Genomic DNA, 17,822 nt, shown 5'->3' on the forward strand with positions numbered 1-17,822 from the left:
AAGATCAGGTATGCCAGGGTAGCAGATAGTGAAAATACGACTGTTTTTCTTGATTCTGTACCGACTTTTTCTCACCGATTTAGCAAAAATAGATAATAATTCACGATTAACAATGAGTCCTCATTTTGATACCCCAAGTAATGTCAGACACTGATGGTTAAGGTTATAAAGCACGGTGACTGAAGTTATCCACATCAACAATTTACCATGGGCGACCTTTTTTGAGCCCCGATCAGGGATTCTATTAATGGATAACAAAATACATGTGGACGCGCGGCAAGACCTGTGGATGCGTAACTAGAACGACCGAAGTGGAAGGGTAACTACTGCATTAATCACTGATATGGCTCGCTATATGATGGAAAAGTCAAAAATAATAGAAGTAATTCACATGAACTTGATTGAAATGGGTACACATTTCTGTCAACGGCACCAAATGCCGCTTTTCCGTATTTAATATGTTTACCCATTTCCTCTTCCTTTTTTTTTTGCCAATTAGTTGTACAAGCAATCGCCATCATCCCTTGTCTTGATCCTTTGAGGAGGTATGCTGTCAGTGTCCCCTACGCGTGGTCGAGGATGAGATCAGACTGACCCAGCAATTGTTCATATTCTTGCTTGTTTGCTTCTGTTCGCAGCTCATAGAATTACGTTACTGTGAAAGTACGCTGTGTTACCTTGAATAATGAATGGTAACGTTAGTGATTTAGGTTGACTGTCATCGTCCTCAGGAAATCAGTCTGATGACCTATTGTGTGGTACATTAAAAAAAATGCTAGTTGTCATCTCGTCATTTTACGCGAATACGACACTGTTTGGGAATATGGGTCAAAAGCTACTGTGGGGGTGTGTATGTGTGACGAATTTATCGATAATTCATCATAAGTAAAAATGAAGAACATTTATAAGAGTTTAGCCGTATTTTCTTTAGCTGTGCGAATGATCTAAGGCAACAGAAATGAAATATTTTCTTCAGTCAGCTTGTATATCAAAACTGGACCAATGTACAACCAGCACACTCGGTATATATTGGGCTCAATGACATTAAAGTAATTGACTAGACCATGTATTAGTACAGTTAATTTCTATTGATTTTATTGTTTACAATATAAATGGTAGGTAATCTACCGGGTTGGCTATTTGTGCTCATATTATTAAATAGCTTCTCCGAATATAAACGAATGACTTGAAGTGCCGGAAGCTGACAACTGGAGCCCTACAAGCGAAGCAGGTAATTGTAACTACCGCTTGACGCGAGAGCAAAAATCATAGGGGTCTTTCTTCGGTTTAGTCTTCCGACACCTCCCGCTCGCGACACCTGGCCTGCCATTAACTAATATAGATTTCCTTTCTGGGGTCATGGTATGACCCCAGAAAGATATGATTGTTAGCGGGCAATGATAGCTCTGGGTCCTTTTGTTTGCTAAAACATCCATCAGAAACGATAACTGGTTCGTGCGTTATGATGAATAACTATCGAACGATGTGTCGGCCAATTTTTAAACATTAGTTTCTTTTTGTCCTTCTCATTTTCCTTACTATCCAGCCTGTATCCAGCAAATGTATCATAGCCAAATTCGTACTTGATCATTGAATGAGGTTATCGCAATTAGATATCGGTGACTTCAACAAGTAGTATTTTATCAATGCGTTCCGCAACGTAGTATAGGATACCTAACTCAACAGAGGAAGTGGACGTTAACAATAATCACACACGGTACCATAGAGATCAGTAAAATATTGTTGTTATAAGGTCCACCTACCACCGTTTGTTGGCCATTATGCCATGCAGGCTTATAAACAACTGGCAGTACCTCTTCTTGAATGAAAATATAGTAGATACCTTATTTATTCATTCGTTGTCTACGTACGCTCCGCATAAGCGATGCAGATTGGCCAGTGATCACCTGAACGTCGTTCTCAGAGCGTTCGTCGCAAGGGACGCGCACAAGTATTCCATCAATGAAAGTGATATTTTCGCGCAAACTATGATCTTGCTTACCATTCTGGCTGTTACTACGATACGTCTGACATCTCTGCTACTGTTTCCTTGTGACTAACTACATTTATTTGTTTGTACGGTATGGACCAGCAGAAAGCTTGTTCCCGTGAAAGCTGTTCAACGTGGCCGTCGATGTGATCATGCATCCGGCTGCTGGCGCCACGTTGAGGCGGTTACGCGATCACCACATTGTCTCACTTTTTACATTGGAGCGGCAGTGGCGAGTGGAAAAGATAGATGCCGTAGGAGTGGACGACAAGAACGATCGAGACACCCAAGCATGCGCTATTCGTGACATACATTTCGTTGACACCTACTTAAATGGTGTGACTGACTACATTTTATGGCTTTGAAGCAGTGTCTAAAGACACCCCATGGCAGGAGTTCTGAGGCACTCCAGGCGCAACCTGATGACGCAACCTGGCAGTTAATTGAGCATAGTGGAGTGACTGAGCAAGATTTGTGCCAGAATTGACTTAGCTTACATTTAACTTAAATTATACATTTGGCCTACGAGGAAAAGAGATGGCTTTTATCAGTAATTTAGTACCACATCAGTGTACATTTACATGGCGCCAGCGAGCACGCATTGGTAACACTTATAAAAGCATAGCATATAGATATTTTAGGGATGACAAGTATACGCATATAGCTCCTAAAGAGTAATCAGCAATAAAGAAGAAGGCCGAAAACGTGTTTTTATACACTGTCCACCGAGCGCGTTGACGTGCCCTTTGGCTTTTTATCTATGCATTCTAACTATAACTACGTTGGACTGCAAATCTAAATTGGCTTAACTACCTTGACAATGTCGCATAGGAATCTTCTAAACGGTTGCACCCCATTATCCAGTTTCAGTTGGGCAGAAAAAGGCCATCCCTAGAGCTGCATTGCAATCACCTTGCAAAAGCAGGTTATGAAGCAGGTTGTATGAGTAAGAAGTGATGTGCAGAGAAGGAAATCCTAAATGGGAAGCTTGGATAAGTACGTGGAGTTTCTGAGAACTGTCTTGAACCGACTGCAGCGCAAGTAGGTCGGCCGTTTATGGTCCTAGAACCTAATGCATAGAGGCAGCAAAGCAGCCTCTACGTATTTGCCTGCTTGTTTTAACGCCTGGTTTCAGTTCGAGCGAGGAGGCTAAGAAGTATTCCCCGTGTCTGCGTAACGTATCACACAAGGAGTAAAGAGTGATTACAACGCCCGTAACAGTGAGCGGACCGTCAGAAACTTCATATTTGTCGAGAAAGTATAGTTATTCTTAAGATATGTAGGTATGTAAGTGTGCCTTCTAGTTACGTCATAGATTCAAATATGCCCCTGTTTACATGGTAAAAATTAGAATCAGTTGTTGAAGGGAACGTCGAGTGAATTGTGACCTTTGACTATCTTGCTCCTTATATCACACATCTGTGTGCTCGTTTATCCAGCACACCTATCTGAAATAGTTTATGTTCAAAATTGGCTGCTATAGTTAGAACCTCGTAACTTTAGGTATACCAAATCGTTACCCTGAGATCTCAAACATAAGTGTACCTAACTAATGTAATTATACTGGTTCATTCCGTATCTTGTTGAAAATATCTAATGTTTCCTTGATGTCTAACCTAAAACGTATTTGCTGGTGAATTTCAGGGCGAAAGCTGCACGTTACCTTTCATTATACCGCGCATCATAACGGAGGATTGTCCCTCAGGAAATCGCGCAGCCCCAACTATAGCAGATACGAGTCCTTTACTTCGATCTAGTCCGTTTTCGCATTCATTCGGCGATTTTTCGGCATTATCAAACTCCCCGCAGCCGTCATCGGATTTGCTCTTAGCTGGCGAGTTCGCGTCAGCTGTAACTCCTGCAGCAAGCACTCCTTCGCTCTCACCTACTCTTGGTGAGGCAGCTCCTTGTCGGGGATCGTACAACTACGACGCCTGGACCGAATCACTTTCACGCTGCGGGTCCCGGGTAAGCGGGCGCATATCACCGACCGGAATCCTGTACTCCCCTCTGGTGCTTCGAAAGGATTTCGAGAATGACGGAAAGGGTGTGTGTGAGTGTGTGTATGTGGCGTGTGTGTATGTATGTCTGTGTGTGTGTGTGTCTGTGTCTCCGTGTGGAGGCGCTCATGTCTGTCTATAGGTCCTTGCAAATTTAATTTACAATTGAGTTAGATATAAATATTTATGAGGCCTGAATTAAGAGTAAACCATAATAAAATCTTGGCAAGCTACTGCTGCGATATGCTACTGTGTACAGCGACCACAATGGCTGCGCCGTGGTCCCTGATTATAAATTAATTATCATAGGTCCGTGAAATTCGACACTGTTAGTAGCCATTAGCGGTAGAGTGGTGGCGGTGATTTAGTCGAAATTTAATGGAACTATTTAGAAAAGTGTGTCGAACAATATGGTGACAAGATGAAAATGGATTAAGTCACAGACACACAAAATAGCGCATCTAACAGTGAATCGTTTGACAAGAATTCATGTTTACCGTGACCACAAAAAGACTGAATGTTGTCTTTTACCACATCAACCGCGCTTGTAGAGTAGCAACATAAATAAACGGGACATACTCAAAATCACACTAGAAAGCGTTTACCTATCTGAATAGAGTAAGCCAAGCTAATCTTGCCACGACCTGATCCTTGGGTAACACTTTGGTCTTGACGTGCTTGCTTGAAACAACGCGCTTAAGGCCTTAAGACGGCTCTACCAGTCATATCACCACAGGCAAGACTCACTAGGATAAGAGAATTTCAATAAATAAAGCCAGCCTTCGACAAGGAAAAAGATTGATGGTGTCTGTAGGTGTATCTAGTAGATATCTTATTTGAACAACCTGTGGAGTACTGACCGTTTTTTGAGCTAAGTGACATTGAAATTATATATTTCGGGTGATGTGAGTGGCGTCGGCTTGGCACTGCTGTCATTTGAAAGTTGACTTTTGGCAGTAGTACATATGTTGTTGATAAGATTATTCAAGTACACAAGCGCCTTGAGGACCAGTGAGGTTTCTGCAAAATTCGCTATCGTCTTCACTTTTGCTACGACAAAGGCACAAAAGCTGCCTAGGCCTATAAAACATGTCTTCTGTTTAGGCTCAAAATGCGTTTTTGCGAGGAAGGACCAAAGATAATTTTGTTCTGGCAGTTTCGTTGTGAAAGGTGCTATTTGTAGAGGTCGACTGATTACGGAAATTACGTTGAGTGAGGCCGACACGTGAGTAGCTACGGTATCGACAAAGAACTAAATATGCGCCATTAAATACATTAAACGATTTCATTGTTTAAACGAAGCTAGCTACATAAAGATCTGCGACATTTTGGGTGCCGCACTAATTGGTAAGGAAAATTTGCTCAGTCGTATTTTCATCTGCGAAACTATACAGAAGTGTAATGCCATCAGGCCACTCCGAAAGCGGTTGAAAAGAGGGTCATATAAGGCCAACTAAGAAATTTCTCTAAAATATGTGGAAACCAGACTGATGCCGAGGAAGGTTGCGCCACACGTTTAGTGGAGTTGGGAAAAATTGCACATCATTAATGTTTGGCTCTTGGCAAAATTGTCAATTCGAACTTCTCCGTTCAGCAGTTAACGACACTTCAACATGCCGCTGGAAAAAACTGGTGACCAAAGATACGCTGTCTTTCGCGTAGCGAACGTGTACATCGCATGGCAATGCCAGGCGATGTACATATTTAGAAGCTCGGCAAAAATTGAGAAAGGCTGAATTTGGTATTATCATTTTTCTTGTTCCTGAGAAACTCCTCTAATGGTACAAATTTATTTTCAATGCGGATATGCAAAAATAACTCGCCACAGCTGTGTTACCTAAAAGCCACCAAATATGTGATCAAAAGGGGCAAAGGGTTATGGCTAAAAATGGCACATAATTATCGTAGTAATAATATTTCGAAATGCTAAAAATGAAGCAAATATTTTCTATATCAAAACGATCAGTACTCTTTTCAACAATCCAATATATAAACGTGGAAAAATGAACAGTCCTCAAAGTGACCTGTTACTTAGTTTTACTACTTTTCTGGTTTTATGAGAACAACTGAGGTAGCTACTGAGGTTCCGCTTCTTCACGTACTCCGATATATGCAATAGGATAGCTAGAAACAATGTGCGCTGTAGGTTGACAATTGGGCCGATTCGTTATGTTAATTAATTGGTCAAAAAAAAAAAGAACTAACTACATAATAAAACTATTTTAATCGGCCACGCTTGGACTGACACATGTTGGGTCGCTGTCCGATTCTGCACTGCAGGGAAAAAGTTATCCGTTCTTTTCGTCCCGGAGCATCTCATCAGAGAGGGACAGCCTATCTTCCGATAGCCACAAATCGACGATGGCCGCTGGGGCTGCCGATGCGCATTATCACCATACGCATGCCGTCCACGGAACATCCGCTAAAAGTTCACAGGTTGTGTTCGAATGACGTTTGTTATTTGTCCTATTATACTTCATTCATACCCATTATAATCTCATTTTAAGCACATTTTTTTTGCACACTAGCCATGTAACGATTAGACAATTTTGAAAAAAACAGCATATACCCAAATGCTCTTTCAATTTTTATAACAGAAGCAGTGACAACAGTTCAGTACTATTGCGAAATTTCAAAGCTTTGAGGATGATTGGCTTATGTCAGTTTTTATGTACCAATGTTACTTCAGTGTTACGCTAGACCTCTCACATGATGTGGCTTCATCTATTAAGGACAACATACTTTGACTGCTATATCCGATACCGCCGTCAAGGACCGTTTCAGACAAGTGACCCCATCCAGCGCACAACCAACTTAGTAGGCACACACTGATTTTCCTGCGTATCGGTTAGGCAGAAACACAAAATAACCCACTTATAATATAACAACGTAAATCAATCATTTTTGCGATATAACACTAACAAGGTCCGACGGGATGTCTTTATTATGATGTAATTATTAGGCACCATCGGTTCAGCATCCCGATTCTTCTGAAGAAGATCATCAAGCATATGAGGCCGTGGAAACTCGAAATAGTCCATCACATACTACCAGGTTACTGTTTGGCTGTTTTCGCAAAAGGCAGACAAAAGTTATGAAATTGGAATAAGTACGATTGCTAAGCGGCCGGGGCCGACCAACGGCAAGCAACGGACGCTCCATTATGGGGTCCATGGGGTCAGCGCGGTTGAAGAAAAAACAGTCTTCTTAATAAAGACCCATTTAGTCATCGTGAGGCTGCTTAATTGTAACTACGCAATGTAAAGTCGAATCTCGGCAGGTGAACTCAATCTATTTTTTCTAACAAAAGGTGTAGTTAATTTATCGGTTTTCTGCGCTACTTGAACTTGTGGCTGTTTAAACTGGGGCTTGATGGTGATACTAGATAGATACTTGAGTGATATGTATCGCTAATGTGAGCAGCAAACATAGGACAAAATAAACGGAGTAGCTATTCACGCAAATCTTTCTAGTTCAATACAAGACCAACATGGGATAGGTGTTAGGCTTTGACTGACATGTGCAAATGAATGTAAAAGCTTATTTTAAGGGTCCGAACTATGCACACATGGTTAAAGCATATAAGACTGTGACAAAAAGTGTGCAGCATTTTATTTATATGTATTACGATAAAGATTGTAATTACTTAATTGAATAAGAAGCCTTGTATAGTAGTTTTTATTAAATACAAAGTAATATATATTCATACCGATAGCATCTAGTTTCAAGTTCATAAAATTAAGTTGTATAGCTGGATTAATTTGTTTTTGGTGTTGTTCTAAATCAAACAGAGAAATTGGGAGTTACGGTGGACAAGATCACGGATTGAGAACCCCATCAACTACTCCCGGAACTAGTCCGCCCAGAAGAACGGGACCGTCACACCTTTTTGACGCCTTCAGGCCGAGGTCAAAATCTGATTCGAAGGGTCATCATCGTAATATCATGTCTGCCATAAAGTAAGTGCCGTATATAAATTTAAATATTGCTAACGAAGATGAAAATGCACATGCTCTACTCTAGGGGTAGAGAAATTTTGCTTAGAGCTTCTTTAACGACACATGCTATATAATTTTATATACATGCACATGTTTTTGTATTTAATGTGAATAAAAATGCTACATTTTATATTAGCATTTTACATTTCGAGTACATACCATCGCGTGTGGTTAACGATTTTTTTTTAACTTGTATACTGTACATTTCATTAATGACCATTCAATTAAACTACACAAAGCGAACATTTGCTAAGCTGACTTACAATGATTAGTAGCCAAGACTTGAGCTTGCCACCGTCAAAATAATTATCTTTAGCAACAACCTCTGTACTGTTGCTCAGACCACTCGACAGAGTGGTCGAGCTAGGGGGCTAGCCAGTACATTGATACATTATCAATTTTGTTGTTTTGCAATATACAATATTATTCACTTGAGCGATCAGGAAGGTGAAGGGATTTATTTATGATTTTTTGTGAAATTTGTTCTTCGATTTAAGCACTTCTTTCGACACTGAGTCTACTCTTTTCGTGTTACCTTTACTAAACATGCCAAATCTACCGTACAGCTTTAAAGTATCTCTACGTGCTAGCATGTGAAGTAGATCAAGGGTCTGTGGGTGAGCGCGGCGTGAAATAGCGTACATAATATTGGCGGCTAACCAATTATGACGAGTCTTCAGGCGTTTCACCCAACAAACTATGAGTCTGGAAGTGAAGATCTTGAAACCGAACAGAGTGATCTACAGGAAAATGTAGTTAGATTCTCTAGGCACATGTGTGATAAGTAGACGTTGATCTTTTTATACTACCATTGAGCTCTAGAGCCGCCGAAACCCGTAGTATTGTTTGGACTTCACATATCTATGTCACGTTTAGAGATGGTCCGGGACTTTTGCGAAGGCTGTTGCTGATTAACCCTTAGATCGAACAGGATATATTATTATTAAAGAGGCCTACCTAGTAAGATTGCTTTCTTGGCATTTTTTTTACCTGTATTCTATACGATGGACCTCGAGGAGATGCCAAGTGATTTTGGTTTTAGCTGATGGCAATGTCGACCATGGCATAGTGCTTGTAGTTATATGACTCCAGCGGCTGCATTATACTGATACTAATGTGTGTAAGTCTAACAGACGACTTCGTTTGAGCAAGCTTGAAAGCTGAATTTACAGCCTGAGATAATAACGAAGTTTAAGTCTGTCAAAAATGTTCCGGTTCCGGGATTTCTTAAATATCTGAATTTGTGGTGATGTGGTTTTTCAGATGAATGTCTATTTGAGCTTGTAGAATAAAGTAATCTAGTTCTTTCAAACGTCACTGGCGGTTCAACTTGGTAAATAGACCTAATACGCATCTTGAATAGGACAGTACAGAGTTATATGGGGCTTATTCTATCATAAGGTTCTGTTATAGACTAAAATTCTGCTATCGTAGTAAATTTTACGTGTTTTCAAGATCTGTAAGAAAGAGATTATTTAATTACAAGATTTAGTTTGCAGCCTAGATTCGCGCAGCGGCCAGGTTATGCAGTCAAAACAGGATGATCCCAAACCCCGTAGAGAAGAAGGACTATTTTTTTTTTAATTTGATGAGATAGGTTTATACATAATAGCGCATTTCCTAACAATATGCACTAGAGCGCTAAACTATACCATCTTTCAAAATCTTCGAGTAAAAGAGTCTCGAAGTCTTGCTTAGAAATCCTTGAATAAGCTAGCCGCGGCAAGCCGTCAGACCGGAGAACGTGAAAAGGGCAGTACAATATACATGGACTTGTTTTGCTAAGAAACTTTGTTGTGTACCTCAGTATTTTTCTTCAAAATTTACAAAAAATCAATGTGAAATGTACAACAGGCTTTTTGTAGTCGTTTCTGCTGTCGCTGTCTGGCGATGGGCAAAAGCTTAGGGCACTCCCTCTGTTCTGGGTAATGTGTTTATTAGGATAGATCAGAAACTCCAGATCGGCACTAGAACGCCTCCTCTCATAGCATATCACTAACACATTCCTAAGTTGCTGCCTTGCGGCGTATTCAAAACTGGCCTTCATAAAGACAAAAGAATTGGCCTGTAGACAATAATAGAACAATAATAAAATAGTTCTTTGCTTGCCCTACGAATATACTTGTGAGTTTGTGATATAAGCATATTTAACAGAGTGGCACATTCCAGTAGCTTCGAATACCTGCAGTCAACATGTAAATGTTTCTAGAATATATAAGCTACAAACGGACCGTCTACTCATTTTGTCAGCGTAGCAAAGTAGGTAGAAACGAAGAACATCATTTGGGTGCCATCTTTGGGCGTTTCTGTGGTCAGAACACCTCATCATGGTTACCGCCGCTTTGTTTATGAATTAATTGTCAGCGTGACTCCCTAGAAAGGAAGTACTCATTTAAGAGAAGCTTTTTCATTGCTTTGCGTGATCTACCGATGTCAATGCGGCTTTATTTGTTAATTATCGTTTTTCGTTTATGAAATTTTTAGCTTTGTTGATATGTGCTCTTTGGGAAATGGGTGTCTAACTACTTTTTTGTCATTTAATTTGTCGTATACTCGCTATGATCAGCGTATTAATAAACATAACCACTTCTGGGTGTATGATTTATGCCATATTTGCATAATTTGGATGATTCTTCTTATTGTAGTGTAGTTATGTCCCTATAGTATTTTATATAACTGTACTATTGTTATCTATTGTTCGAAAAGAAATAATATAGTTGTTATAGCACCTGTACCAGAAGTCGTTGAATCGAAAACAAAGCCGAAATTTTATCATTATCATTCGCCACTGCATGGTCCTTTTACAGTTGAAACGAACCTGAGTGGACCCCTACTCCATCTGCCTTCGCCTAATTCGTAGGTTATATTTCTGCTGTCATTTCATGGTTCTCTCCCTCTATATATAAGCACCAGATCACGTAATCCTACAATCTGAAAATAATTGACAAAAACAATAGAGACTAACTTTACGAATATACACATGCTTCTTTATTATATTGTCATATTTACAGGAACACAGTTAACTCGCATCACTGGTTTTCAACCAATGGAGGCGCCCATAGTCCAGGGTCTCCTGCGGCCCTCACCCCACCAGCACTTGGCTCACCGACATGTGGCAGCCCTCAAGGGGGTCACAGTCCTTACGCAACATACACGGCCGGTATGACTAGCGCCCACTCACCCTTAGCACATGATGGGCACTATCACACCATCGCTGGCGCCACCTCACCCGACGGATTCGACTACCGACCACAATCCAGGCCGAGGTAACAATCACCTGAAGGCGCCAATATACCAATTGAGTGCTATAAAACTTCTTTAGTCACGAGCCAGTGTAGGTGAAGAATACGCTGGAATAAGAAGGGTCATAAAATGTGAGCAAAAATGTCCGCATGTGCCGATTCTGGTTATTTTGCGATCTACGGTTCTTCTCATCCTTCTGATAAAGAACCTTCCAGCAGAATTGTTTACTGACGCGCGTAGAAGACACGTTTTCACTGACAAGTCTTGTGTAGAGCCATACCTCGTAGACTGTATCTTACTCCACCTGGAACTTACTAACGTGTGTTTCGAATACTAGATTTGCTTATGTCAGGCTTGGATATAGGTGACACAGATGTATGTCCACCGATTTGTCCCCTTAAGCTGAGGGGTCTGCTAAGCATGCAAGCACAGGAAACTGTAATTCTATCAGTAACTTTCGACCACCGAATAGATGAACTTACACACATTATATTACATCCGTTATCATCTACGTAGTCGTGTTTAGAACTAGAATGAGACGCGACGCGGATGACCGCGTGTTAATCTACAGACAAAGGGGGCTGCAACCCCTTAACTTATAATTTATTTCGAGAGACAGAGGGTGTTGGCATCGCTTCCGTCAGACGAGAACAGCTCGCTTTGACAGCACGTAGATTTCAGACTGAGTAGATACATTAGCTCGGTGGCGGCACTACATACTGCCGACAGGCTCTGGTGTGAGATCTTTCTTATCAAAAACATGCCTATGATTCCTTCATAAAAGCGAAAAAGGAGTAAGTAAAACGATCGTATCTAGTTCCATGTTCCAACGTTTCTCTCTCTCTCCTCAATCTCGTTCCTTGTTTTTTGCCACAAACCTGCCTTGTTTTTTTGTTCCTTGTTTTTCTTAGAGACACAATTTTATCAAAGTGGAACTTCAAAGTCAGGCACATCCCGTAAAATAAACAGCTTTTCTGACGCGTAACATTAATCGTGTACCGAATTTAAGATCTGCCGAAATAACTATAACAATAACCTCGGAGCCCGGGCAAAACGTCCCGGATAGCAACCGCTGTACAGAGCAAGGAACGAGTTCTGTAACGGTGTATAGCTCTTTACCATCAACAAACAAAAAAATTCAAGCAATAAACGGAAAGCGCCATTGCTTTTCGAGCTTGGCCACTGAACGGAGATGTGAATCCTCAAAATTCCCTGTATGTAAACGCACTTTCAAATCGTTCTGGTCAATTATTACATACCCCATAAAATATTCTGTTTTAATCAATCGCGCTTATTGATTGATTACAACGAGTTGATTGTTCTAGTTGATTTACGAAAAGTTGAAGTCTAGATTTTATATGCTTATATAAAGCTATAAAATGGCGTTCGATATTCCCTAAGTGCAGTGGGAGATCATTTTCTCTTAAAGGGAAGCTCACGTTAATATCCTCCGTCTCGGGCAACTGAGTTAGTTGAACTTCTCCTGTTCCAAGTCACCTACATTAATTTTGCTGAGTCAGAAGAACCATATAGATTTAGAAGTGTACGAATACTATTGGATTACTGTTGGAAATCTCGTATGTATAAGTATATACAGAATCGATATATTAAGTTGTTTTGTGAAAAATCTTCCTGAACTTATGGTGTTATATCCCGTTCGTAGGTCTTGCGCTAGTCGCTGGCGAATTGAAGGAAAAATCACAAATAAAACACAATTTAACGTGTTATTTCTAGATCAAATGATTCTATTTGAACCAAAAATAAGCATATAAACAATATTGGCTCGTTTCCTGAGCTTGTTTGTGTGTTTCTATATTGTACGCTTCTGAATAAGTTTGTTACGATGTATTTAGTCTGTGAAATACCCTACGAGAGTTGAGAGTAAAGTAGTATCGTTGCAGACATTTTAGGCCTTCTCGAGTAAATCACATCTAGATCACGGAGCAGACATTTCGTTTTTACGTACGTGCGGAATTGGTTTACTTTTGAAAAAATTTGGTTTCTCAACAATGTCGAATCACTGATTACTTCTGATCGCCATATGCAAAATCTTTTTGTCTCGCCTTGGTAGCTGACCTATTTATGAATAATTCGCACAAAAATGTCTATGAAGAAGAAGAAACACGAATTTACCTTCATCCTAATAACTAATATTGTAATGATATATTCTAAATTGGCGGTTATGTTATGGCGGCTAATTCCGAGGTATTCAAGAATGAAAAGCTTTTCTAAATTGTTTAAGGTTTCGATTTTTTCGAAAATTTTTATAGAAATCATTATGGAAATATTTTTTTCCAGAAACAAGTGTAACAGGTAATTATTTTCGTATGCAAAATGAAAAAAGCTACCGAATGCAGCTATAGCATAGATCCTGCGGTTAATATTTTCCTTCAAGACATTTACCTTCAACCATCAACTAGAAACACTAAAGAATTGCTCATTAGTCCTTACAAGAACGTACCGGGACATCCTTGTTTAAAAGCAAGAAATTTATTAAGAGATTCGCTTAGCTGGCCCTGAAGATAAATGTGTGTCATCGCCTTTTCAGGTTATTTAGAGCTACTGAGCAGGTTAAAAACTCAAATTATACACACGATTAACAGGCGGAATCCGAAAGATAGTCTCCTTAACTTATTGGCTACCTCATCTACAGGATGAGTAAAAGTTATCATAGAGTGAGTTTAGAAGCAAAGATATCACCTGTCGTCTGTTGGCTGAAGGTCAATGCGCAGTGGCGACGGCGTACTCTGCTGGATGGCTTTTTACTGGATGTGCAAGTTGTGTTTAAAGTACATCACGTGTTTGTCCTACACTCAGTTCGTGCGAAAATAACTTTTGTTTTCCTCTTTTGTAATTCAGAAAATTTCATACTAGGCCGACAAGGTCCGTGCTCTTTTGCTCGAAGGATGATCGAAGCAAGTTCTCCTTCTTCAAGTCTTAAGGTGTAGTTTTCAGTTTTCCAATTTCCACTACCATATTGATTGCCCCAATACCAAACTAAACTGGTACTTCCCTTAAGGCCTCTTTGCCCAGCGTTATCCGGTTAATTCCACCAGCGCTCTGAATGAAAAATCAAAATTTGATGACATAACTTTGATCTTGAGCACTAAACGCTAGCTTTGCTTACAGACCCACTGTTCGCTCAATCAGCTAGCAAACGTAGATAGCCAAAGACTTGGTGTAAATGTTTTTGAAGTCAAGTTACTACGCCTGATTAAAAATTCTCGCTCCTCCAAATAGCTCCGGACGACCTAATATATATCGCATATTCGTTAGACAGCAACCAGCAGTCTCTTAAACATGTGTTTGCCACTAGATGATTTTAGACAAATTTGCTCAATGTAAGTAATAAATAAAAATATATTTTCTCCGATTTCGCCATAGCATCTAAATAGCTATATGCATTGTTCAACAGCCAAATATCTTAAAGAGAGCCTTTCGTTCCCTGACAGAAGTAGGACGTAGTATTCAAGTCCTTTTAACAACGTTGGCCTTTTGCTGAACAAGCAATACGCGCCTGTTTGTGATGACTTCCTTTTATCCTTCCTAGCTACTGTTTCGATTAAAGCGAAATCACGGAACAGGCGAACTTTTACATAAAAAAAGGCTCTGTTTCAGCACTAGTTCTATAATACTAGAGTTTCGTCGTCAAAAGCATTTCATCCTTTGTGGAATTTTCTATGATTTCATTCGAAATTAAGACGAGTATATTCAGGCGACATCTCAGTCTTTATCTAATACTAAACCCCAGTCATCTGCGCGGGTAAAAGGATTTTTAATTTATTATTAGGGTAGCTCCAAGGTAATTGCCTTTTTAAACAGGATAAACTACGCCAGTGGTGGTACTTAAGCGTAGGTTTTATCTCTTGGAAGTTCTTTTAACGATATCCAGCTAAACTGTAAGAATTTAAAATACGGCAATTCAGATGTTCACTTAATAAAATGGAAACAATTCTATTGCCGCTTACTTAAAGGGAACTCGACCACCTTATGTATTCCGCCATATTGATAATCCTTGTAAATTTCTAAAGAAAAGCCAATCATTCCTTACTACGGCATCTTCCATAGGATTCGTAAATATGATCCTGTTTCTATAGCTTGGCTATTGTGTCTACGTTGGAAACAATGCCTACATCAGCAAAAAATTACACTTGCTTAAGTAACTCGATTGAAGTCAGTTTGGCGAGGTAACCACTGACGGTTTATGTGGTCTAACACGACAGATATATTCTTACAGGTAGTATATAATAACATATGCTCGTGGTTTTTTGCTCGTTACAGATCAGGGTCGGAGTCAAAGGGTGTAGGCGCTGTAGCCAAAGTGATGGACATGTTTCGGACGAGATCACAGTCGATGAGTCTCACCCCAGAGGCCAAAGCCAAGGTCAGTCTAGGCTTGGTTGCTATGCGCCGCTTTGTCCTAAACTAACAAGTTTTTACTAACCGACCTTCGTTGTTTACATATGTCACATTTGTCTCTAATCCCTCTGCCGAAGGCGATCTTTTCTCGGTAGGAAACAGGAACAAAAGTCATCTGATACAGCCCTGATTATGGCGACTCTATTACAACGGTATCTTGCTGAGTGGCAATGCCAGCCAATAGAAGCAACTTTTAAGCAATAGCGGAATTTTTTGTTTGTTGTTCGAGTTAATCCAAAACAGTAAACGAGAATAGCGTACTAGCTACCTGTGAGAGCTGATAATGCCGATTCGCCAATGTATAATTCTTGGGTTTGCACACAATGTGGGTACATGTAAAAAAATCACCCAAGGTGCTAGATAGTCATGCTCGAAATGCATATTCGGGTAAACAAAACAAGCAAATAATAGCAAAATGTCTGTCATCATGTTCTGCTCGGATTGAGAACGTCGAATTAAGGAATCGCATATTTCGGAATAAAAACAGAGAATCGCGTCCGTGACAAATATAATTGAATGAGCTTTTCAATCACAAGTTCTATAGTCACGTTCTTTGAGGCTGTCGTTTCCTCGACGAGTCAGGGCTGCTGCCACGCACATCACTAGAAAAGCTGCTCATAAATATCAGCGAGAATCATGCTTCGCCACGGCATAACTTCACGCTGGAAGACTAGCACAGTTTGCACCGTTGACTTCAAAAAGTCTTGCTCGTCTTATATTATCACTGCTGTCATCAAGATTTGTGTTTAACTGTGGTAGTTCTTGAGCGATAACTGACAAGTGGCTCGTTCCTGCAGCTGATCTCGCAACTTCTTTCTGCCTCATCGTTTCTAGTAATTATTATTTCCGCTCGATACTGTTACCTTATATAGCCGGCCGTGTATCATAGATAAGGGAACAAACCAAAGATTTAAATAGGACAAAAGGTCTTCCATAATGTTGGACGGACAGATAAGCAGACGGGTAGTTCGCACTTTCCGCTAGGTGGTATCAGAGTGGTAGCATAGGAAAAGAATCGGCTGGGTTACCCTACTATCTGGGTCATAAGTGGTTCTTGTAGTAATGAATATTAACAATAATCATGAATATAACACGCCAGTGCAGATAAATATACAGCTTACGACGGTACCGATCGTTATTATTCTGTGCTGTTTTTCCTACTGGCAGTGTTAGTGTAAAACAAGTGTATAGATAACATTATGTAAACAAAGTTGGGGCATTTCCAAAAAGGCCTGTGGAGTTAATGACGGAGGGCTCTTTATTAATGACTAGCTAATATTTAGTAGCTGTAAACTATATCCAATTTTGCTTATTTCGCAGTTCAAGGGACTTTATTATTAAGTAAAAATTAGAGAAATTTTTACAGTTAAATATCTCGGCACCACGGGTATCGCGTAACGTTTTTTTTTGTCAATCTTAGTGTACTTCTGCATTATTCAAACCTTTTTGGGTAAATTTAAAGTATATACGTATATACGGGCGTAGGTATCTCTTTATATTTATGGAGATTAAAAAAAACATATGTATATTGTTACCTCTTAACAAATGCAGGACGTTTCATGGAGCAACAAACTGATTTCCAGCTTTTATTTTTCTCTAAACAATTTTCAGTTAGCTTTGAAGGTTTTTGAAAGTTTCCTCTCTCGTAGATCGCTTCATAAGTTCACCATTTGTGCTAAACGCTGCTGTGACCTATCGCTAACTTGGCTGCTTCTGTTAAGTCAAACATATACTACACTGTCGTGATGTTTTTGCTATAGAAATAAGCTTCTGAGTTTATTCCTATAGCAAAATGGTACGACTCGAATCTTCTTACAGCTGAGATAACAGGAACGAAAGTTGAATAACGTGTGCGCTGACCCAGAATCTACATTCGCTGTACAGTTGAGGTATCGCAGTGGAAAACCATTTCCGATATCAATGTTTCCAATGCTCCACCCTTTTAGAGGCGGAGAACACTTCGATCCTTTGCAATTGGAGTTCAAGGCCAGCCAGCGCAAAACGAAACCAGCCACCCCCTTCGTCTGTCTACACGTGTCGATGGGGCAAAGTTTTCCATTCAACACCCACCAACTGCTATGCCCATTCATCATGACCTTAATAAAATCTCCGATTGCAGAAAAGTGAAAAGGAAATTCAAACGCACGTTCCCTAACGATTAGCAGTTACTAT

At 40.0% G+C, this 17,822-nt stretch overlaps 1 protein-coding gene and 1 long non-coding RNA gene across 6 annotated transcripts in view; one reads left to right on the plus strand and one right to left on the minus strand.

The window, feature by feature from the left end:
* Positions 1–17,822, plus strand: part of LOC111269436 (uncharacterized) — a 100,975-nt gene that overhangs the window by 24,361 nt on the left and 58,792 nt on the right. For 2 of the 5 annotated variants that reach the window (XM_022849027.2, XM_022849025.2), the window contains exons 3-8: positions 3,635–3,958; positions 6,271–6,426; positions 6,953–7,044; positions 7,782–7,949; positions 11,000–11,254; positions 15,513–15,615. In XM_022849027.2, the coding sequence (XP_022704762.1) occupies positions 3,635–3,958; positions 6,271–6,426; positions 6,953–7,044; positions 7,782–7,949; positions 11,000–11,254; positions 15,513–15,615 (1,098 nt within the window). Of the gene's footprint in view, positions 1–3,175; positions 3,249–3,634; positions 4,038–5,196; positions 5,216–6,270; positions 6,427–6,952; positions 7,045–7,781; positions 7,950–10,999; positions 11,255–15,512; positions 15,616–17,822 lie in introns of those variants that run through there. The other 3 variants (XM_086972093.1, XM_022849029.2, XM_022849030.2) reach the window with 3 other exon arrangements.
* The window catches only part of LOC111269446 (uncharacterized), a 44,706-nt gene continuing 38,054 nt past the window's right edge, over positions 11,171–17,822 (minus strand). The window contains exon 4 of the long non-coding RNA XR_015314589.1: positions 11,171–11,265. This is a non-coding gene — a long non-coding RNA (uncharacterized LOC111269446). The remainder of the gene's footprint in view (positions 11,266–17,822) is intronic.

Source organism: Varroa jacobsoni, unplaced genomic scaffold (assembly GCF_002532875.2).
Source record: "Varroa jacobsoni isolate VJ856 unplaced genomic scaffold, vjacob_1.0 scaffold_1386, whole genome shotgun sequence".
Classification (NCBI taxonomy): domain Eukaryota; kingdom Metazoa; phylum Arthropoda; class Arachnida; order Mesostigmata; family Varroidae; genus Varroa; species Varroa jacobsoni.